Here is a 23,986-nt window from a genome sequence, read left to right on the forward strand (position 1 = left end):
ACAAAGACTGCAGGCAAAGAAAATTAAAGGCCAACTTCATCTCTGATCGTTTATGCCTAAAGCAGAATTTTTGCATCCATGCAAAAATGTTCTCAGCAAGGAAATTTCCTGCCCTCAATGTCACCAGGCACTGAAAAAGCCCCGGGGGGTCAGGATGGTGCCATGTCCCTCCCTTCATACCTCGGCTCTGTCAGAGCCTTCTGGAACCTGCTGAAGATGCAGGATTCTCCGTGGCCCTAATGAATGCTCACTGCAGCCCCCGGAGAGGGGGGTGAGAAATTCAATGGGGCTGAGTCACTGAAATAAAGTTACAGCTCTTGCACTTGACTTTGCGGGCTGAGTCACATGCAAATCTACACCACCCGGTGTGTGACAATGACGTGCCCGGAATCTTTGTGTGTGTGCCTGGGCTCGGGAAACGGATGAGTGACGGCTGTCCTGGTGGGTGGCTGCTTGTTCAGATCCCAGGGAACCAGCTGATACAGTTCCAGAAGCCAAGAGGGTATCTGACTTCCACGTCCAGCCCACGGAGACCGTCATTCAAGCAGCACGGGGCGGGGTGCGGCACAAAACCATCCCTGTTCTCCCTAAACTTGTTCCTTCCTGAGCCCACATTCAGAAACAATTTCTGCGCTTATTTCTTTCCATGATTTTCTGTTTCCATTCTTTTGGTGAAGTAGTCATTATCCTGCTTTTCGCCCCCATAGAATTTTCCAATATAATAATTTCCCCATGTCATTAAACTCCTCCTAAGTCAGTTTTTTAAATGTCTGAACAATATTCCATTATACAGACGGCATTATCCGGCCACACAGGTGCCTTCCCATCTCGGAGCCTTCGCCTCTGCTGTGTCCTTCTTCTGGAAGATTCCACATGGTGCACCCCCTCAGCACCTCAGAGAGACTGTTCCACTGTAACTGCCTCTAGCAGTGCAGCTGACACGACCCTCCCTGCGTTCTGCTTTCTTGGTGGCTGTTTACACCACTCACCGCCTCTCAGCATCGTATCGCCTAGTTAGGAGTTTATTGTCGGTCCATTGGTTCCTGCTGCACCCCAGGGACAGTGTCAAGAGCGTGGCAGCCCGCCGTGTGGCACATGAGTGCCCTGGTGGCCCCGGCTTCACCCAGAGAGGGAGATCTGCCCTCCCCACCCTGAGTGCCCACAGCTCAGCCCTCAGAAGGCTTGGTACCCAGGGAGGGGGCTTTCCCAGGACCGCGCGGGAGCTCTGCTGGAAGAGCCCTGGGGCTTGTGGATGGGGGTCAGCGGCTCCAGTACTAAGTACAGACCCAGACAGCGGACATCCCGCCTGGCTGTGAATGTGAGGAAGGCTGGGAGAGTCTGTGCAGTGTGGGTGAACCCAGAGAAGTGTGACGGGGTGAGAAGAGGGGACAGAACTCAGCCAAGGAGGGAGAAGGAGCTGGCGGCTAGAGAGTCCCGAGTCTTGAGTCCCTGGGAGCTGGAGCAGCACCGTCCTCTCTGGCTGCCCAGGGAAACCAGGCCCCTGGGGGAAGAGAGTAACTCTGTCCCTCCCAACAGCCCTCTGCCTCCTTCACCGAGACACTGATAAAGGCCTCCAGCGGCTAACTGGTCACCACTCATTCATTGTTCGTTCGTTCATTCATTCAACATTTCCAGATCCTGCTGGAGGCACTGGGATGGATACAGAGATGAACTAGATTCCCTGCCCTCCCGACCAGGGCCACGTCTGCTCCCGCCCCCCTGCTACTCCTGCAAGGTCATCCAGGGAGGACATTGTGGGCTGATCTGCTGCCTTCAGGTGCCTTTGGGGAGCACCGCACTAGTGGACAGCCGCCAGCTCAATCCCAGCACCAAGCAGCCCAGACTGGGGGCGAGGAGCACCAGTCGGGGTAGCCCAGGGTCCCAGGTTCAAGTCCCACCCTGCCACTTTTCAGTGTGAGTGACCTCGGGCCCGTCTCTGGAGCCTGTTCACCTTCCGTGCAGGGCTCCGGGACAGCTCATGTGACAAGATGAGCTAATGCCGGTAGAGAGCGTGGCTGGGCGCCTGGCTCTGTCCAGTGTGAGCTGTTCTGCGGTGGTTGGTTATCATATGAAGTTCCCTTGGACCTCGTCCAGCCCTGAATCCCCAGACACCTCTGTGGCAACCCCGAGCTGCTCTCTGGGGGGTTCCAGTATGAGGTGACCCAGCCTGCTGGGGGAGGTGGAATAGCACAGAAATTCTGCGCGGTGTGCAGTCATGAGCAGAAAGCTTTCGGGGCTCTGGGAGGTACGGAAGAGGGACCTGGCCCAATGTGGGGATCAAGGAAGGCTTCCTGGAGGAGGTGACAGTTGAGTGGGGTCCATTCTTGGCTTCCAGTGCCCAGCTCACTCCCTGGCCCTCATCTCTGCTGGGACTTGGGGTGGGGGCAGTGGGTGGCAGGACCGGGTGTCCCCTGCCAGCAGCACTAAAGAAGCCCTGAGTCCACGCCCCGCTCCCAGCCCATTCAGGAACACCTCCATGCCCCGCCCACCCACACCCAGGAGGCCCCGCCCACTCACACCCAGGAGGCCCCGCCCACTCACACCCAGGAGGGCCCGTCCACCCACACACAGGAGGCCCCGCCCACATCCATGGCCGGCTGGGGCGCTGGCGGGCATGCGCACTTACGTTTGGAGTGCTTGTCACACAGGGCGGCCGCACGCATGTCACAGAGGCGCAGGGAGCCCTTGCTGCTGCTGTAGACGAAGAGGTTGCAGTGATGCGGGTGGAACTCGGACGCGGTGATCACCTCCGTGAGGTCCTCCATGTTAGCTGGTTTGATGTCCACGATGTCTGGGCGGCCGGGTCAAGGAAGGCGCGGCAAAGGGAGGGTGTCCTCGCGGCTCTGCCTTCCCCTGCTCGGAGACCCTGGGGTAATCCCGACACCTCTCCCGGGCACATCCGCCTACCCCGAGTCTGAGCTGTCTCTCCATTACCGAGACTCCTGGACAAATAGCTGGCCCCAGAGAGCCCCCAGGCTGCAGACCTGCCTCTCCAACACCCCTGTGGGTGCCCATCCACTGTCCCCATAAGACGGGACCTCCGCCTCCTTCCTGCCTGGTACCCTCTCTCCAGCCGTGCCCATCAGCTGCCCAGACCCCACACAGGGCAACCCGTGAGGCGTCTCCCCTCTGCCCCTCCTCTCCCAGCTGCCAATCAGAAGGCCAGGAGCCTTTATTGAGTTCAGGACCATGGACACAACAGGTGAAGAACTTCAGTTCTCTCCCATCACTCTGCATTGTGTCTGATCTGAGTGGACGGATATGAGTTGGCTCCCCTCCACAGCCCCCAGACCCAGGCCCTTCAGCCCACAGCATCAAGACTCTGCTCTGGGGAAGAGGTTCTCTGCCCGTCTGGACTTTCAGCTCTGACCCGTGTCTTCCATCCCACTCCCATCACCATGATGGATGGGCATAAGGCACCAGATGTGCCAGTAGAGGACTCCAGACTCAAATACTGGGAATGCTGGATGCAGCTCTGTCATCTCTGCAGGGCTGGGTGGTGTGGAGAGGAAGGGATTGGGTCTGCTGCCATGACAAGGGGAAACCGAGCCTGGGGGTGGGGCAGACAGCCTCAAAGACGGAGTGGATGGAGAGAGAGATCTGGCAGTGCCTTTAGAATCCTAGATCAGGATCCAAATGAAGCCTTGACCCCTGGATGGTTAAATATGTGAGCCAATAAATCCATTTGCTGTTTTGTTGTTGTTCAGTCGCTCAGTCGTGTCCAACTCTTTGAGACCCCTGGACTGCAGCATGCCAGGCTTCCCTGTCCTTCACCATCTCCTGGAGCTTGCTCAAACTCATGTCCTTTGAGTCATCTCTTCCTCTGTCGGCCCCTTCTCCTCCTGCCTTCAGTCTTTCCCAGCATCAGGGTCTTTTCCAGTGAGTCAGCTCTTTGCATCAGGTAGCCAAAGTATTGGAGCTTAAGTTTCAGCATTAGTCTTTCCAATGAATATTCAGGATTGATCTCCTTTAAGACTGACTGGTTGGATCTCCTTGCAGTCCAAGGGACTCTCAAGAGTCTTCTCCAACACACAGTTCAAAAGCATCAATTCTTCAGCAGTCCAACTCTCACATCCATACATGACTACTGGAAAACCACAGCTTTGACTGTACAGACCTTTGTCAGAAAAGTAACGTCTGTGCTTTTTAATATGTCATCTAGGTTTGTCAGAGATTTGTTATAGGCCTACACTGTGGCCTGCCTCAGGGAGCCCTGTCTGGCCCCCTCCGCCTGACCCTTGGGCTAGGGTGCCTTTGTTTGGCTCACAGGGAGATAGCCTGGCCCTGCTTACCTGTGAAGGGCTATAAGGAAGTAAAACTAGCATTTTCTGTTTAGGGCCAAGAATTTTGCTGCTTGGAAAGGAAGTATCCTTGGCTGATATGCTGGAGCCCAGAGAGAGTAAACAACAAGTTCATGGTGATTCAGCAGTAAGTGGTGAGGCTGGATTCCTGTCCACTCCCCATTGCCTACAACAGCAAATTGGAACCCCTGGATACAGCACCCAAGGCCTAGCATACCCTGGCCTCTTTCTATCTTTCCTGCTTCAGATGTTATTAGTCACTGGGCCCTGAAGGCACTTTCCTCTCAGACAGCGAAACCCTTGGTCTCTGTTCTTCCCAGCCATGTGGGAGCTCTGCAGCCCCTTCTGAAAAGCCCTCTGAAAAGCCCCCTCCTCCCTCTTCTTTGCATGTGGGCTCTGGATTCAGAGAATTCCAGCTCTGCCACCTCCTGGATGGGTGAGTTTCTCAGCTCCCAATGCCTCAGTTTCCTTATCTATAAAATGGGCTAACAGTTCTAATCTCATAGATTTGCTGTGAAGATGAGAAGAGGCAAAGCCCTTGACAACTGCCCGACACATAGTCAGTTGCTCTTATTATTTTTATTATCTGGAAAATACCAATTGAAACTCTGAGATTCATCTGCTGTCAGCCCTGCCTCTTCCACCTGCCGCAGGCTGCTTCCTCTCTCAGTAAGAAAGAGGTATTTTCTGACTTCTGTAAACAGCAGAGTTTATAAAACATCAGAAAACATGGTTGAATCTGTTGCAATGAGAGGCACCAAGGAGGGTCTCTGTGCAAACGCTCAAATCTTGCCTGCTAGAAGCACACCATTAACCAGAAACTTAGAATCACATCAAAACAGAAGGAGGCATGCTGTCAGTGCCTGGATTGGTTTCTCAGGAAACTGTGGTTTCTGGTTCAATAAGAAGCAGAGGTTAAATCGTGAAAACGTGAGACTAAAGTTTCAGAGAGAAAAAGAGCCAAGACATCTAGGATGCGAATTCCATCAACATCAACCTGCAACCCTGTCCTTGCAGGTCTGAGCACCCACTGATGACTTTCCACAGGACGGTGCCTCCTCCCAGCCACTTTAATTCCCTACTGAACTTCAAGTGGTGTCTGGAGAAAAAGTGCTGTTGTTTACGAAATGTCATGCACATCAGTACAGCACCTGTCAGACGTTCTGTAAACAGGGACCAGATTCTCCCGCAGGACCCGGGACAAAATAGCCAGAGAGGGCCTGGGAGAAACAGATACAGTCCTCAGGGCACGCAGGTTGGGTTCAAGTCCTGGTTGTGTCAGTTGTCAAGGGACACGGGTTTTCACCGTGTTTCCCTCCCTCCTCGGGAAGTGAAGATGCTTGCCTTGCAGACTGTCCTCTGAGCATCCCAGGGGGAGCCGTCCCCCCCACCCGAGGGGACTCAGGTCATCATGACTTGTTGCTTTCGTCAGTGAATGGAGGACAGAAGGGACAAGTGACACATATCACTTCCAGGCCGAAGCTCCAAGAGCCAGCACGTGCTGGGCAGTGAGCCTCAGGTGACCTGCGGTTGACTCGTAGCATGAGGGGGCTCCTGTCATCTCCAAGACTTTCTGATTGTTACTTCAGGGTCACCTGACCCCCTTGATTGAATCAGCATCCAAATTCTCTCTCCTTTCCAGATGTTCTGGATGGTCTAGATCTGAGCTCAACAGAGAAGGAACGGAGATGTGATGTCTAAAGTTTCTGGCTCGTGGAGGCTGAAGCTGGGGTTTATAAAACACTTTCTAACCTGGGAGGCTGTGGATGCTGGTGGCCAGAGAGAAGGCAGTGTGGTATCTTGAAGTCTCCTCTCCCAGGTTCCCAGATCCTGGCCTCAGACTCACACAGGGGCCAAGGCCAAGCAAAGGAGTGTGGCCTTTTGCTTGATCGCAGAGTCCCTGCTCCTCACTTTCTGTTTCCCATGACCCACCTGTCTCTAACAGCCCTTCTGACAGCCTCATGACTACCATGTTCAGTTTTGGCCAGCCTTCTGAAGACACTCACTAGAACTTTGATCAAGGCCATGATGGCTTGAGTCCACAGGACTTGATCAGGCCTGCAGGCTCCACAGTGAACATGCCTGAACCAGAGCTACCCAGAGCCGGCTGAGGGGGAACCCACAGGGACCGGGGCCCTATGGGCTGAGGAGGCAGAGTCCTGATGCCTGGGTCCCACCAACAGCCCTGAACCATGGCTCTTACGACTCATGCATCACTCTGGGAATCTCCTGTTGTTTCAAACAAAGGCCTAGATGCAGTGGGTGTTGAGGAAAGATGATGTGACGCACAGGACCTATCTCCACGTGATGCTGGTGGAGGAAGACAAGAGCATGCTCACGGCCAACCTGCGCCTCTGAATCCACAGCCATCTCTGCCACCTCGGACAGCACAGTGTCCTTCAGGGCGTGGCCATCCAGTCGGGTCCACCATCGCCTGGCCTCAGGATGGCTTCTCCACCACCCCTGGCTCTGCTTGAGGACAAGGCTCTCCTTGTGGGTGTCCAACTCCTTGCTGGCCATTGGGTGTGTGAGGGGCGAATGATTGAGTAGGTCTGTCCCTGCTAAATCTGTGTGGTCACATTACTGAGCAGGAGCCTGGAGATGGACTCCTGACTAGGGAAGTAGGTGGAGAGAAGCCTCTGTGTGTATGCTTAGTCACTCAGTCATGTCCGACTCTGTGACCCCATGGACTGTAGCCCACCAGGCTCCTCTGTCCATGGGATTCTCCAGGCAGGAATACTGGAGTGGTCTGCCATTTTCCTCCTCCAGGGGATCTTCCCAACCCAGGGACTGAACCTGCATCTCTTTTGTCTCCTGCTCTGCAGGAGATTCTTTACCACTGTGCCACCTGGGGAGCCCTGGGGAGGCCTCTGTATCTCTGTAATTAATGTCCCAAACAGACACCACAAACACTCCCTTAGGACTCCCACCCGAGTGGCCACATGCCTGTGGACTTTGAGACACTCAACCATACATGGTGGCCTTGACACTGGCAAGACCAGTGTTGGGTTGGAAGTTGGGGGGTCTTGGGCCGGGTATCTGGGTCTTAGCTCTCTCTGGAATGTTCAGTTCCATATGCAAAAATCATTTCCATCCGTAAACCTTGTTTTCCCCTATTTGCAAAATGAGGGGTTGAGTATGACCCTGGAACACCATTTCATTTTGAGGATTAACCCCCAAGGTGCTGCCCCTAGCCCTACTTTGGAATCAGCTGCATGAATCCCATGTGTAGGCAGTGCTTTTTCCATGGCAGGACTGACCTCTCTCGGGAAGAAGTATAATTAGACTCATTTACCAGCCCCCCTCCCCCTGGCACAGCTGGATGAATTATTCATGTTCTGTTTTTCCATTTAATTGTACTCCAAGTGTTTGATGGCTTTTGTTTCACTTTCAATCACACTTTGGCAGCTAAGAATGATTTTTCCCTACAAGGAAAGTTTGTCAGACACAGGTAGGTGGAGAGAGGAGCAGGTCACGCAGAGAGAATAAGGGCAGAAGGTAGAGTAGTTCTGGTCCCCACCCTTTGGCTGAGTGCAAGGTAATTCTCTCCAGTGTAGGAAGTTGAATGGTTCCCCCCACCCCACCAATACAAATCCATGTCCTAACCCTCAGAGATTATGAATGTGAACTTATTTGGAAAAAGGGTCTTTGTACACGTGTTCAAGTTCAGGATCTCAAGATGGGGGTGGGGGGGTATTCCTAGATTACCTGGGTGAGCCCTAAATCTGATCACAAGTTCCTTATAAGAGACACAAAAGGAGAAGCAGACACACCCAAAGGAGAAGGCCATCTCAGAGGCAGAGGCTGGAGCGATGCCTGGGGTTACAGGAGCTGGGAGAAGTATGGAAGGACCCTCTCCAGAGCCCTCAGAGGAACACAGCCCTGACAACACCTGAATTTTGCAAAATTCAGACCTCTGGAACTGTTGAGATAATAGATTTTTATTGTTTTAAACCAAATGGTGTGTGAAAAGTTATGCCATCTATAGGAAACTCAGACACCCAGGTTGTTTCCTGGAAGTTGGGAAATAAAGACATGGGCGTCCTGCCAGGACCATAGACATCTTCCTCAACATCCATTCCAGACTGCTTCTTTCCCTGCAGGTCCCTGTTTTAGCAGCTCCAACCCTGAAATGCTGAGCCAGGAATCAGGGCAGCTTTGGAATCCCCTGCCCGCTTCTTCCTTCATCAATTCCAGCCTGTCTCCATGTCCTGGCTTCTCCATTTGGAGGTCCTTCTGCTTTGGCCCTCAGCCCAAGCTGTCTCTGCCTCAGGAGGGCTCCCTGCCCCTGATCAGCCCCTCAACCTCAGCCAGAGTGAGCTTCCTAAAATGGGGCTGGGTTTCCCCCCACTGCCCTGCTCTATAGGTGCCCTTCGCCTCCTGCCCCCAGCCACAAGAGAAGGCCTTCTTTTTAGGTTACAAACATTGGCTGACCATTTTCAGTCATCTGAGTGCAGGCAAAATCGTTTACACCCAGACTTCAGTCTATACCAACCTGGTGCCCACTTGAGATGCCCCGTGTCTGGCCCCGAGCAGATGGCATCACATCTGTGTCTGCTGTTATCCTCTCCACCTGCGGGTGAGATGCCCCTTCCTGTAGATGGGTAAACAGGGGCTCAGCAAGAAGCCACTTGTTCAGGGCCAGGCAGAGGGTGGCCAGCCGGGGACAGCAACACAATTGAGCTCCAAAATCTACAATATGCAGTATGCTGTGACTTGGGAGACAGGGAAGAATAGGGTGAGAACAGCCTGACAACCTGGGGCTGAATCCAGGCTCTGTCTGCTTGCTAGCTGTGTGTGCAAGCCTCCCTGTGCTTCAGTTTCCCCAATTCACAATGACAGTGGTATACCTTACCCCTGTCCTCTGTCCATGGGATTTCCCAGGCAAGAAGACTGGAGTGGGCTGTCATTTCCTTTTCCAGGGGATCTTTCTGATCCAGAGACTGAAACTTCTGCATTGCAGGCAGATTCTTTACTGAATGAACCACCAGGGAAGCCCCTAAACCATCACCACCACACCTTACCTCTTAGGGTGGTGTGTATGCTTAATCATTCAGCCATGTCCGACTCCCTGTGGTCCCATGGTCCGTAGTCTGCCAGGCTCCTCTGTCCATGGGATTCTCCAGGCAAGAATGCTGGAGTGGGTTGCCATTTCCTCCTCCAGGGGATCTTCCTGACCCAGGGATTGAACCCGTGTCTCCTGCATCTCCTGCATTGCAGGCAGATTCTTTACCACTGAGCCACCACAGAAACTAATTACTCAGTTACAAGATTTCTTATGAAAAATCATTGTTTCTCCTTGTAAATCCTCAGTCTACCTCCTATAATTAGGATGATGCACGTGATGTGTTGAGGACAGGGCCTGGTGTGGAGTAGGTGCTTTGTAAGTGAACTAGTAAGAAGGAACATGCCCTAACAGTGCAGGCAAGAGCGGAACTGGCCTCCAGGGAGCCTGGATTCCATGCTCAAATCCGCCTTTAATCCATGTGGAGACTCCCCTGGGCCAGGCACTCAGCTTCTCTGGACCAGTGTGGGCGGAGGCTCCAGGAGCAGGAGAGGGAAGGCCCAGCTGTGGGAGTGTGGGCGGGCGGGCGGGAGGGGGCCTGGGAAGTTGGCGCTGCTTCTAACAGCTGCCTGGCTCTGGCCACTTTTCCTTCGGTGCTTGTGTGAACAAGCCCAAGTGCAACCCTCCACACCACATCAGCAGACAATTTCTGTAAAGGGCCAGAGAGGAAATATTTCAGGCTTGGCAGGCCATAAGAACTCCTCCTGCTACCCAAGTCTGCTTCTGTGATGCAAAAACAGCCACAGATAATATGTAAACGAATGGGCGTGGCAGTGTGCCCATCAAGCTTTATAAAATTCTTGCGCCCACCTCTCCCCCCTGGGCTACTCTTTGTGGAGCCCGGGGTTTAGAACGGGAGCTGCAATCTTGCTGTTGTAACAGAAGCCTCCCTTTACTGCCAGTTTGTAAAATGCCTGGAGGTCAGTAAAGCTCAGAATCAAGGGTTTATTTCATCCCAGAGTGAAGTCTGTGGTTCTTCTCGCCAAGGACACAGGAATTTAATTCAGGTGGGTCTTCTGCAGAGTCATCAACTTTGCAGAGATTTTTATAGAAACACCTTCATCTCTTGCTGCCAAGGGCATCTCCTGATGTCCTGAAACCCGCGGGTAGACAGACACATGTACCTGGCACCTTGGCCAATCATTAGTCTGAAGCTACACCACTGCGTGGGATCTCACTTGGAGGGTCCTGAAACATTGGACAGAAGGTGGCTGTGCTTCTGTGGCCCACACTCCTCTGAGCTGCAGCTCTTTGAAACTCGGTCTCCCTTACCCGTCCCAGGATCACAGGCACAAGCGCTGTCACTCATTCCCCAGGCAGATCTCTGCTCACCATAAAATAAGTCCGGCACGTGAAATGAATAAATGTCATTGGTTCATTTCAGGGAGAAGCTCCAATGAGAAACGGGTATGGAAAGCATCCATGGATGCCCAGGAATCACACAAGTATCAACTAACGTCGTGAAAGGCTTTAGTGGCTATGCTGTGACAAGTGATTCTGAAGATACAGCCAGTAATTAAGCCTGGAGACACTGTCAGACACTTGGAGAGTTGGTGAGGGCAGCCCCCTGCAGGCCAGGCACCTGGACATCCCTGAAGAAGGGGACCACCTGCCCTCCAATCCCATGAAGGAGGAGAGGGAAGCAAGGGCAGGGAGGTGACTGGCCCAGGGCCAGGGGTAGAAGCAGAGCAAGGATGAATCGTGGCGTCCTAACTTCCAGCCTTAACTGTTGCTCTCACTGCCCGCTCTGTTCCAGATTGTACCTCCACATACCGTGGAGTTCTCCCATGGGGTCAGCACCCGCAAAGATTCTGCTGTTAGGGCTTGCTGGACTGGCTGCATCCTGGGCAAGCTGGATGTTGAGAGTGGGCAAGGGCTCCATGATGAGAAGGATGGACCTTTGAGCTTCACTGACTGAACACAGCAAAGCATGGTTTATTCAGATGCCCTCATAGAAGCACCCTCTCAGGAAGGGGAGGCTGTTACCATGGTGACCAAACAGGAGTAAGGATGGAGGCAGCTCTGCCAAGGGTCACACCACAAAAGGCCTCCCACACACGCTCCCCACGGATGCTGGCATGGAGGGGCCTGGAAGGCCTCCTGCATGTGGAGGCAGTCTCACTGGGGCATGGCCAACAAAGCTGCTTTTTTTTCAGCAAATTTTCTCCAAAAGATGACCTGGCTATAAGCATGAGGCATGGGCACTCCATTAACAGAGTGAGATTCTATAGGAGGTTCCTGTGACCTGTGTCTCTGTATCAGTTTGCTTGGGTCGCCATAGTGAAATGCCACAATTGGGTGACTTAAACAGTAGAAAATTATTCTCTCATGGTGTTGAGGCTGGAAGTCCAAGATTAAGGTGTTAGCAGGGTTGGTTCCTTCTGAGACCTCTGTCCTGAGCTTGTGGATAGCTGTCTTCTCCCTGTGTCCTCACATGATCATCCCCTCTGTGTGTGTCTGTGTGCCAATCTCCTCTTCTTATAAAGACACCAGTCACATTGGATTGGGACCCACCCTAGTGACCTCATTTTACCTTAATCACCTCTTTAAAGACCCATCTCCAGATATAGTCATATCCTGAGGTACTGGGGGATAGAGCTTCAATATACAGCTTTTTTTTGGGGGGGGGCACAAAATTCAGCCCATAACAGCCTCCTTCTCTTCTCTGTTCAGAATCTCATGAGCTTTGATGGAGCAATCTCACTCTGAGAAAATGCTGGGGCCACGTACAGCCATGAAAGAGGAGGCATTCTGAGTAACTACTCACTGTGCAAGCTCATTGAAACCCTGGAGTGTTTTCTCTTTGTGATGAGCAGTTTGCACATCTCTACCACACGCCAGCTTATGTGATTCCCAAATGCTTAGTCAGGCAAGAAAGCTCTGACTTCTGAGTCACAAAAACCAGGGCTAGACAGTCCAGGCCTCATCAAATAACAGCTGTGTGATCTCTGAAAAACTTCTCAGCCTCTCTGTGACATGCTTGTCTGCAAAACTCTGTAGAATGAGTGGATACTATCTGTTTTGTATGGCTGTAGTGAAGAGTTTAGGGAGATGACATCTCCTTCATCAAAGAGATAAGGATCTAGCACATGGCTGGTACTTTGAGCAACAATTAAAGGTAGTTAGAATCAGTGGAGTTCTCTTCTTCTGAAACAGACATGAAATTAACCTGGTTGCAAATGGTATAATGTTCATTGCACCCTAGAAGGACAGTGAGGGTTCACGCTGGATTACATGCCTGGGTTTGCATCCAACTCAGGGTTGGGAGGGGAAACCCAAGGTGGGACACAGCTGGGATGCACACCTAGGTGGCTCCCTTCCATGGCACCGAGAAGGGGCAAACCAGATCCTGTCCCAACCTTTCAGGGCTCCTAGCCCAGCAGTGAAACCAGATACTAGCCCCATGATGGATGCTCCAGGAGATACACAAAGGGCACCTGTGATGAGATTTGTAACAATGCCCTGAGCTGATCTGGAGAGTCAGGGAAGGGTCCTCTGAGGCAAAGGCATTCAGCTGAGGCCAGAGTGTGAGCAGGAGTTATCCAGGCAGAGGGTCGGGCTGGCAGAAGTGTTCCAGGTGAGAGGGAAGTATAAGGGTGAAGAGTTGAGAGAGGGCAGGTTGCTTGAGCCCTAAGAGGGAGACAGAAAGGGTGGGTGACAGGGTTCTAGCCTGGGGTCAATGTGGAGGTTAATCAGTGCCATGGAGGCCTTCAGGAAGGGGCAGGAAGCATGACACAGCTGTGTGTCCCACCACCCAAAGGAAATGTTAGAAACATCATTCAGCTGCCAAAGCCCATGCATCTCGTCACCTATGTAATGAATTAATCCCCACTCTGCCCTGCAACAGTGTGAAAAGCACCTTAGGATCTAAAACGAGAGCCTGAAACGACTGCATGGATGGAAATGGAAAGGCAATCTGAGTGACCAGGGCCAGGAGGAGCCATGCGAAAGTGTCCCACTTCTCAGAACTCATCTCCACAGCTGCATAGTGGAATGAAGCATGACCTCAGTGAGCTGCCATGAGGATAAAGGGTAGCAAGTGCAGTGCATTCAGCTCAGTGCCTGCAAGAAAATATGCAGTAACATGGCTGTCATGGAGACTGTTAATATGGTGACTGAGAAACAGTGTGGCATGATGGTGACACGCACAGTTCTGTGTCCAGACGCCCCAAGTCTGAATCCCACCCTCTTGCCAGCTGGGTGACTCTGGGTAGATTGCCTAACCTTTCTGTGGCTTAGTTGTTCTTGTTCAGTATTTAAGTCATGTCTGACTCTGCAACCCCATGGACTATAGTCCACCAGGCTCCTCTGTCCGTGGCAATTACCTCCCCTGTAAAGGGGGGCTGTTAATCATGCCTACTCCACGAGTGATGTGGGAGAATTAAGTAGGTGAATATGTGCACAGTGATTGGGCACTGCCTGGCACACTGTAAGTCCTCAGGAAGAGGTGAAGGTGGTGTGCGAGGTGGTGAGGATGATAATGGGAGGCAGCCCTGGCGCCTATGGTAGTCAGCACCATGGACAGCGTGCACGCACCATCCACTGGGGTGGAAACTGACAAATCCCCTGGCCTTGCTGAGCCCCCGAAGCAGTGGTGCTGATAACAGTTTAACTGTGTGTTTTCTGGGTGGAAAGCCGACCTGGGGGATTCAGACTCGGGGCATTTCTGTGTAGACACACCCCACTTTCCTTTCCTGTGGCAGGATGAGACGAGGCAGCCTGTAAGGTTCTTAACAGTGGTCATGGGCCTATGTGGATCCTGCCTACAGCACATCAGGCCCCATGTTCACCAGCCATTCTGCTATCACAGCCCCCGGCACAGGAGGCACATCCTACCAAATGGAAGAGAAAAGCGAGGCTCAGAAAGCCTGAGTGACAGGCAGTGTCACTGGGCAAGAGCGTGTTGAAGGCAGGGTTGAACCCCAGGCTTTAGGGTTTCTGCATGGGGAGGAGCCTTGCTCAGTCCCCTCCCTGGCTCTCTGTGTGGAGAACAAGCCCAGCCCACAGGTGGCTGGGTGCTGACTAAGAATTTGGATTTGCTTCACCATCCAGCCGAGCTTCAGCACCTGCTCCATACATGAGAATTAGAAATTTGTTCCAGGCTGTGGCTTGGTGTGGTGCCAGCTTCCACCATGAGAGATCGCTCAGGGGGGAGAAAAATCAATTGAACCATCTATACAAGTCTCCGGGTACTAAAAATAAAGCTGGGGTCCGTCAGCTGAGGCCTCCTGTGCAATCTGTTACCTCTAAGATGTTTCAGACTCAAGAAAAATCACCCAGCACTGCCTAAGAGCCTCAAAATGTTGGTATTAAAGGACATGAGAGGTTGTTTAAACAGATGTGGTGATGGCACTGGGGAAAAGGGGCTTCAACTATTCCAGAAGATGCAGGGATTTTATGAAAAGCAGTCTTAAGTAATTGAGGCGCCTAAGGAGTGGTCTAATGGGGCTTTAATGTCAGCCAACTGCCAGACTCCTTTATGTGAATGATCCCCTTTATTCCTTACAAATATCCACATGATAAGGAATTTGGCCCATTTTGCAATAGCTGAAATTGATGGCAAAGGAGATAAGGCAGTGAATCTGAGCCCAATTCTGCCAGACCCCAGAGCCCAGCTGCTTCTCTTTAGTGTCTGGGGTCCCAGAGCCCCCACGCTGGAGCCCAGACTTACAAGGAGGCATCTACATCTGAAGACGTGTGAACTGTGGAAACTGGGAACTTCCTCCCTCCAAAATCACCACCTGCAATCATTCATAAGCCCCTGCCATGTGCCAGGCCCTGCATTATGTGTGGGGACACAGAGAAGGCTCAGCCTGGGTTCCTAATCACAGCGGTTTCATCAGAAAATGGATGAGATGTTCCTACTAACAGATGACAAAAGCCCAGTGTGACCTGGGAGTGTGGGCCCAGAGGGGCTCAGAGCAGCCTGAGAGGGACCCAGAGAGGACAGAGGAGAAGTGACCAGGCAAAGAGGGCTGTGAGTGATCCTTGTGGGCAAACAGGAGTCAACCAGGCGACTGGAGGGAGAAAGGATGATCCAGAGAAGGAACATGAAAGGCTGAGCACTGCCCGCATCCGCCGACAGGAAGGGGAACCCAATGACCCGAAGGTGTGGGGAAGTCTGATACATGAGACCCAGGCGAGGTGAGTGGGGGGTGGTGAGGGTAACCAAGAGCAGCAGGGCACTCTGGGGGCGGGGGGATTTGGACATTCTCCAGAAGCTGATGGCTTTACCAGGAGATGGCTTTGCCACTGAGCTTTCCCAAGAGGACTGATGTGGTCAGACCAGAGGTGGTGATGAACCATTCTCGCTGGGCATGCGATCAAGGTGGAATTCAGGCAACACTCCAGGAAGGAATGGTGCAGCCTGAGCTGAGCCTTGGTCAGGGTGAGGAGGGCAGGATTCCAGTGTCATTGGGGGAGAATAGGAAGGGCTTGGCACTTCTTTCCACGTTGTGGGTGAAGAGGGGAAGGAGGCTGGGGCCTCGGTGACAGATGAAGGCACAGCACCCTGTCTGTGCCTGGCACACGGCGGAGGCTCAGGAAGTGCCAGGCTTACCTCCCTCTATTCAGAGCATCCAATTCTAGAATTACAAGAGGAAAGGTCCTCTGAATCCACTCTATCACTATTCTTACTGGCCAAAATAATGCCCACTTTTTCTCCTTTATTAAAAAGATTTTCTTTTCCCTTAAAATCTTTGCTAAAAATCAATTCTACCAAAGTAGAAAGTGTTAAGAACCAGACTCCCAGTGCAGGAGACATAAGAGATGTGGGTTGGATCCCAAGATCAGGAAGATCCCCTGGAGGAGGAAATAGCAACCCACTCCAGTATTCTTGCTTGGAGAATCCCATGGACAGAGGAGCCTGGCGGGCTATAGTCCACGGGGTCACAAAGAGTCGGACGTGACTGAAGTGCCTTAGCATGCAGGCACAGAAAGTGTCACTGTTTGGACACAAGGAGAATGGTAACACAGCAGAGAGCTCCCAGTGGCCTGGGGGACCTAATAGCAGCATCAGAGCAAATCAAGACCCTGAAGGGTAAGAGTTAAAGGAATGTGAACCCCCAGGTCCCAAGTCCGCCAGGAAGTACTCGTTCAAAAGGTGTTGCAAAATTCAGAGCAATTCCCCAGCTCAGCGTGGAGTCACAGCAGCTTTTCTGGCCTCCTCCTATGTTGGAAATGAAACGCCTTTTCTAATTACTCAGCTACTATCAGACCTGTCATCACACCTACAAGCCACAGTCCTGACACCTTTCTTGAGAGGGGGAGGCTGGGACGCCACGGGATGGTGCCAGGCCTCTCTGCTCAGGGTCCCTGTGTCTCGTCATTCTGGTAGCAAAGCAGCAGCAGGCCATGGGGAGTACCCTGTGCAACCTGGGTCCCTGATGAACTGATCTAATCAAGGGACGTTTCCACAGCCACCACATGCCCTGGAGATTTCACTCAGCTCCTTCTGTCTGCCTATTTGGTTCTTAGGTCCTACAGACAAGGGTTGCCTTGAGCCCGGCCCTGGCATCACCAGCATGCTAAAATGCTCATACTCCCCTAAGGGCCAAAACACTTGTATATTTGGATCAACTACCAATTCATTTTCACAAAATTAGGGTCTATGCACAGGTCTAACAGAATCACATGGCAGGATCTGCAGCCAAGGAAGTCTCTCTGGGCACCCATGGGGACCCCCAATCCACTGATGCCCCAGCCATCACCTCTTCCCCTGGCTGAGATTCTGGGACCAACCATTATTTTCACTCCCTGCATATACCATCGGCCCTCTGTCTGCATCTTCATTTTGCAAACACAGCACCCTGGCTCCCTCTCCATCCACTCTGCATCTGCCGACATGAAGGAAAACGGGGCTGGAGAAAAACTCACACTGCCATGCTCGCTGGTCCCTCTCATTCCTCACAGCACTTACCACCTGCTCATGTACTGGAAATTTGCTTGTTTATTGTATTAATGGTTTATCAACATTAAATTATATGTCCATTCCAGGGGGATATGGATCTTTATCTCCCTAATTTAAGCAAAGGGTACAGAGCCTAGCCTATACATTTATTTTTGGGGGCTCCAAAATCCCTGCAGATGGTGACTGCAGTCAGGAAATTAAAAGACCCCTGCTCCTTGGAAGAAAAGCTATGACAAACCTAGACAGCATATTAAAAAGCAGAGACATCACTTTGCCAACAACGGTCTGTCTAGTCAAAGCTATGGTTTTTCCAGTAGTCATGTATGGATGTTGGACCATAAAGAAGGCTGAGTGCTGAAGAATCGATGCTTTCAAACTGCGGTACTGGAGAAGACTCTTGAGAGTCTCTTGGACCGCAAGGAGATCAAACCATCAATCCAAAAGGAAATCAACCAGGAAAATTCACCGGAAGGATTGATGCTGAAGCTAAAGCTCCAATACTTTGGCCACCTGATGGGAAGAGCCAACTCACTGGAAAAGATCCTGATGCTGGGAAAGATTGAGGGCAGGAGGGGAAGGGGACAACAGAGGATGAGATGGTTGGATGGCATCACCAACTCAATGGATATGAGTTTGAGTAAATTCTGAGAGCTGGTGATGGACAGGGAGGCCTTGTGTGCTGCAGATTCATGGGGTCGCAAAGAGCCAGACACAACTGAGCAACTGAACAACAGCAACACAGGGCCTAGCACACAGTAGGGGCTCAGTAAGTGTACTAGTGATGGCATGCTCTCCAGTGAGTGGACGGGGCACAGAAAGCTGACAGCAATGACTGGGCAGGTCTGCCTGTGGGCCTGGGATGGATCAGTCCTCTTTTCTTGATAATAACTAACCTGTTCCAATGTCCTGTGGTCACCTTGGTCCAAAAGACAGTTCTGATACAGGCCCATATCTACAAATATCATTTTGACTATCGATCTATCTCATGGCTTCTTGTCCATGGCCACACTCTACCCTACCCAGGTCCGTGTCTCTCTGGTCTACTCAGTTTCCTGGCTTCCAGACTTATCTGCTAGAATCCAGTCCATCCACAACATACAACCACAGCCTCAGGGACCCCTCTGCAAGCTGACTAATATTAATGCCCTGCTTGAAGTGAAAAGTGATGTGAAAGTGTTAGTCACTCAGTTGTGTCTGATTTCTTGCAACCCCATGGACTGTAGCCTACCAGGTTCCTCTGTTCATGGGATTCTCCAGGCAAGAATACTGGAGTGGGTTGTCATTCCCTTCTCCAGGGGATCCTTCTGACCCAGGGATCAAACCCAGGTCTCCTGCATTGCAGGTGGATTCTTTACCATCTGAGCCACCAGGGAAGCCCATTCCTTTCCTTAGGGTACATCAGTAGCTTCTTATCACCTGACAGCAGTTAGGAGGTGGACAGTTTTCAGAACACAGATCCAGACACCAAGCAAGGCTTTCAATTACTTTCCAGTCTTTTTGCTGAATGAGGGAGAAGGTATCTATTTGTGCAATCATATCTCTAACACCTGATGAGGAATCACTTCCTCATCCCCATGTCGGACAGAAAGAACCAGCCTCATCTAACACACACATTTATAAAGTCTGCACATGTGACTATTTAACTCAAAGTATGAATCCTTTCAAACTAAATTAAATAAAAAATTCTGCTTCTCAGTCACTCTAGCCACATTTTAGGTACTCCACAGGCACATGTGACTTGCAGCTACCATCCTACAAATGCAAATAGAGAACTTTTCCGTCTTCACGAAAAGATCTACCAGACAGGGCGTGGGATGGATTTTATTCCCCTTGTTTTGTTTTCATGGCATTTATCTCTATGGCTCCTCTGACTTACGTGTGTTGATACATCTTATTTTCATATGTGGTAGTAAAATTAATGATCTTTTCCAAATGCACTAATTTAGGTAAAATTAAAGTCACTTAATTTAAAGAAAATTAATAAAAATGAGAAAAGAAAATGAAATAATGCACAGTGTACAGACAGAGTCATAGTTGCAAAAGGGGTTTGTGAATGACCAATGTTTGGAGACAGGGGTCCCCAGGACGATGTCCCCTACTCACACCATCAACCAGGCCTGATGCAGCTGCCCTGACCTCCCATTTTCCTGTTTCATCATGCACACCTACACCGCCCCCCCCACCCCCCGCCGCCACCACCATCCACCCTGAACCCTTCAGCAGCCTCCTTAAGCTACTGGAAGCATCCTAACCCTGCCCCCACCTCAGTCCTCCCTGGTAACCCAGGCAGAGTGTGCAGACCTGAGTTATAAGCAAGGCTTGCATCTCTGATACCACCCAGGTCAGGGTTGTGTCCCCCAGAGGTGCCCTTGAGAAAGAAGCTGAGGTTCTTTCATTCACCCTTGTGTCCCTGGACCTCAGTATGGGGCCTGGGACGGAAGAGGAATTGATGGTTAAATGAATGAAATGAAACACAACCCCTTACACAGCTGCAGGGCTTTGTAATTTTTAAAGGGCCTCGGCATTCACAGTGTCACCGAATCCTCACAACAGCCCAGGGAGATAGATCGGGCAGAGGTTACCATCCCCACCCTAGTCCTAGGATAAGGAAACCCGGGCTCCAGGAGGAGGAAGTCACTGTCCCAAGACCGCGGCCCCAGGGCAGGGCAAAGAGCACTGGGCCAGGCCACGGGACTCTGTCCCTGCCAGGGCGTCTTTCCGAGCACGCATTTCTTCATCTATAAAACGGGCTATGGTATCACTGCTACTGCTCTGTAGCTTTTATGTCCTCCATGAACACCAAGTGAGGTTGTGAATGAAAAGCCACTTTGTAAACTGTAGCGTGCTGCGCAGAAAGCTGAGGTCGGCCAGCCACAGTCCCGTGAGTCCCACACCTGCCCCATTTGCAGACCCGGGGCTCCTGCCTCATCTTTTTCTGCTGGGAAGCAGGTCAGGCAGGTCCGTGCCACCCATCTCAGGGGCCCCCAGTTCCTGAAGCAGCGCATGATTTTCCCCAGGAGATCACTCCTTCCCACATTCAGACACCATCCTGGGGTGGAGCTGACCCCTCCGGCACCAGGGAGGGGCCTGGCCAACCAGAGCACTGCATCCCCAACAGTGATGGGTTCAGGGGTGTCCCTGAGGCCCAATCAGAGCCCGTGGGGTACCACCTGGGAGCTTGGTGGGACAGTTCAGCGAGAGCTGTCTCTTTTCTGCTGGACTTTACTCTGGGCTTGCGAGGCCTGATCTGCTGCTCACCACCACTGTGGAGGCCCACCCAGGTCTCCATCTCCTTCTGGGTTCCCTGTGAGGCCCCAGATGACGGGGGTCACCCCTGGAGGAGGTTAAGGGTCAAAGGTAACCCTCAGCGACCGTAGTTTTAAAGTTTTCATAAACAAACTCATCATGATGCCCACCCTGTGAGCCAGGAGGCACCCGGCTGAAGGGGTGGAAGAAAGCGGCAGCCCCCGAGCCAGCTCGCTTACAACAGGCCAACGGATGCCTGACCTGGGGCGCCCAGCCCGCGGAGTCGGCGGCGGGGCCGCGGCAGGAAAGGATACTGAAGCTCCGGTCGGTGATGGCCAGGTGCCAGAGGTTGATGCGCAGGTCGTCTGCCGACATGTACGTCTCACAGTCGCTGTTGACGGAGATGGAGTTGATGTGGTAGGTGTGGCCATTGGCGAAGACCCTCCGCGGGCTCACCTCCACCATCAGGTCCATGGGCTTCAGCACCGGCACCTGTGGAGAGGAGGGGCGGTCAGAGCTGGGGGCGGAGGGTGGGGGCGGGGGAGGGGAAGGCAATGGGGGAGGGGTGCTGGCAGGAAGCATCCAGGGCCGCGTGGTCAGAGCGCTGGGAGTGCAGCCAGTGAGTGTCCATCCGGCGTGGGTCAGAAGTAAGCAGGGCCACGTGGCTACGTCCATCGTGACAGCCCTGCAGGAACGCCTACCTCCTTTGCGCTGCCTCCTGGGACTGGTTCTGAGCCTGCTGTGTGACTTTGAATAAATGGTTAAACTCTCCTGCACCCCCAATTTCCTCATTTCTAAAACGGAAGGAGAAGTCACTGTGGCAGAGTCAGATTGTCCACCAAACATTTTTGTTCCCTTATTTTTTTTTTGGGGGGGGGCTCCAAAATCACTGCAGATGGTTACTAAAGTCATGAAATTAAAAGACACTTGCTCCTTGGAAGAAAAGTTATGACCAACCTAGATTGTTTATTAAAAGGCAGACATTACTTTGCCAACAAAGGTCCGTCTAGTCAAGGCTATGGTTTTTCCAGTGGTCATGTATGGATGTGAGAGTTGGACTATAAAGAAAGCTGAGCACAGAAGAATTGATGCTTTTGAACTGTGGTGTTGGAGAAGACTCTTGAGAGTCCCTTGGACTGCAAGGAGATCCAACCAGTCCATCCTAAAGGAAATCAGTCGTGAATATTCATTGGAAGGACTGATGCTGAAGCTGAAACTCCAATACTTTGGCCACCTGATGCAAAGAGCTGACTAATTGGAAAAGACCCTGATGCTGGGAAAGATTGAAGGTGGGAGAAGGGGACAACAGAGGATGAGATGGATGGATGGCATCACTGACTCGATGGACATGAGTTTGAGTAAACTCTGGGAGTTGGTGATGGACAGGGAAGCTTGATATGCTGTAGTCCATGGGCTTGCAAATAGTAGGACATGACTGAGCAACTGAACTGATACTGAACAGATCATAGGGAACTGGCTGCCCAGGCAGGGACTACGTTTCCCAGCTGCCCTAGCAGCTGGGTGTCGCCACATGACTTCTGACAAATGGGGTGTGAATACAGTGATGCCGGGCACTTGGGGGCCAAGGCAGTTAAGAGGCCGCTGTACCTTCCCTTTCCCTTTCCTCTTCCGTAGCCGGAAGGTGAGGGCCCAAGCTTCAGGGATGGAGGCACAGAGGATGGAAGGAACCTGTGTCCCTGTAGGAAAGCGGTGTGCCATCCAGCATGCCCAACCAGAGCTTTCCATGAGTGAGAAATACATTTCTGTGAGTTCTGCCCTGGGATGCTGCGGCTGTAATCGCTGCCGGTGTTAGCCGAACAGGTCCAAACTCCCGGAGACAGCGTCAGATAGCACGCCTTTGCTTACCTCCATGCCCTCTGCCTGGAATGCACATCCGCTTGGGACACCTGTACATGCTAAGTCACTTCAGTGGTGTCCGACTTTTTGCGACCCTAGGGACTTTAGCCCACCAGGATCCCAAGTCCATGGGATTCTCCTAGTGAACCCCAAATCTTCTTGCAAGATCTGGAGTTTATAGCCCCTTGGATGTGCAGCCTGCCTGCTGGGATGTCACACCCTTGCTCACCCCTAGAATGTTGCACACACCACACTGTTCTCAGGGTTCTGGGCATGCACTGCAGGGTGTTTTGGGCAGGACTACCAGTTCCAGTAAACTGTGAGGTCTTCAAGGCCTGGCCCAGACCTGATGTCCAGGAATTGGGCATTGCCATCCCCACATCACTGATAAGAAAACTAGATGCCAAGATGAACCAGACTTCCTAAGCCATGGAGGAGGAAAGTAACAGAGCCAGGACAAGAAGTCAGGTGTGACTGCCCCCGAGGGCATCACTGTGCAAAGGTGTAGACCTGAATCCTGACTGTCGCTTCAGCCCTGCCCAGCCGCTTACTGGTGTCATGTCCACTGCAGATTTCACTTCTCTGGGCCTCACTTTCCTCATCTGTAACCAGGGTGATGCCAGTGCCTGCTCAGGGCATCCAGGAATTAATGCGGGTCATTACGCCTGGCACATCACTCAGTACACAGTGCCCTCCTCCCCCTCCCTCGGGGGGTGACCAGGGGTGGCCAGGCCAGGGCTCACACAGCCACGGTTTCCAGAGTGGGCCCTGGGCATTCGGGGGATGCTGTAGGGGTGACGGAAATTGTGTCCGAGAGAGAGTCAGTGAGGTCAGCCTTGGAGTGAAGAAGACAAGGAGATTTCAGGGAAGGCAATGCAGACCTTTGGCAGCTAACTGCAGGGTTTCCGATCCCTGAGGGCAAGCACCAGGTATTAATGAAAAGGCATGACTCCAATCAGAAGTGGGAGGGGTCAGGCGATGGGGGGCCCGCTGCTTGCATTCACATGGGAGAGATGACAATGGGCTGAGTGTGTGTGTATGTGTGTGTGGAGGTGGTTTCAGGTAGCAGTGGGTGCTCCAAAGAAAAATAAAAACAGGTGAGGGGACAGGGTGACAGGGCAGAAGGGGCTGATGCCAGGCTGGAAGGGTGACCAGGAAGTGATGTGTGGGATTGGGTTGAGACATGCTGTGGGGATCGAACTCGGGCTGATGTTGGACCCAAGAGAATCTCCTTGGCCCAGGGGACCTTCTGCAACCCCGCCTACTCTTGAACTGGGCCTGGGGCTCCCTGGGGCTCCCACAGCCTGTAATCCTTCATCCCAGCAACAGTGTTTCCCCCTGACAACTTCAGAACAGGTCACCCAGTGCTCCAGCCAGACACCACCACCCTCAGACCAAATGTCAAAGTTGTGAAGCAAAGAAAGGAGAAGAGGGAAGAGATACCTGCTGTGAAGGTCTGAAGGTTTCATGAATAAAACTTCCTCCCCCACCCCTACTCTGTCAGAGGGACAGACTAGTCAAGATGAGGGGCAGGAAGACAGACACAAGATCAGTAAGGACAAAGCAGTGTGGGACATACAGGCCAGAGTGGACGGAGAAGGCTAAGGA

At 52.3% G+C, this 23,986-nt stretch overlaps 1 protein-coding gene across 1 annotated transcript in view; it reads right to left on the reverse strand.

Annotated features, from left to right (window-relative positions):
- The window catches only part of PPP2R2C (protein phosphatase 2 regulatory subunit Bgamma), a 50,780-nt gene that overhangs the window by 24,451 nt on the left and 2,343 nt on the right, over window positions 1–23,986 (reverse strand). The window contains exons 2-3 of the mRNA XM_065914258.1: window positions 20,836–21,013; window positions 2,627–2,791 (exon numbers count right to left, since the gene is read on the reverse strand). Coding sequence (XP_065770330.1) covers window positions 2,627–2,791; window positions 20,836–20,995 — 325 coding nt within the window. The 5' untranslated portion in view covers window positions 20,996–21,013. The remainder of the gene's footprint in view (window positions 1–2,626; window positions 2,792–20,835; window positions 21,014–23,986) is intronic.

Source organism: Muntiacus reevesi, chromosome 22 (genome assembly GCF_963930625.1).
Source record: "Muntiacus reevesi chromosome 22, mMunRee1.1, whole genome shotgun sequence".
Classification (NCBI taxonomy): Eukaryota; Metazoa; Chordata; class Mammalia; order Artiodactyla; family Cervidae; genus Muntiacus; species Muntiacus reevesi.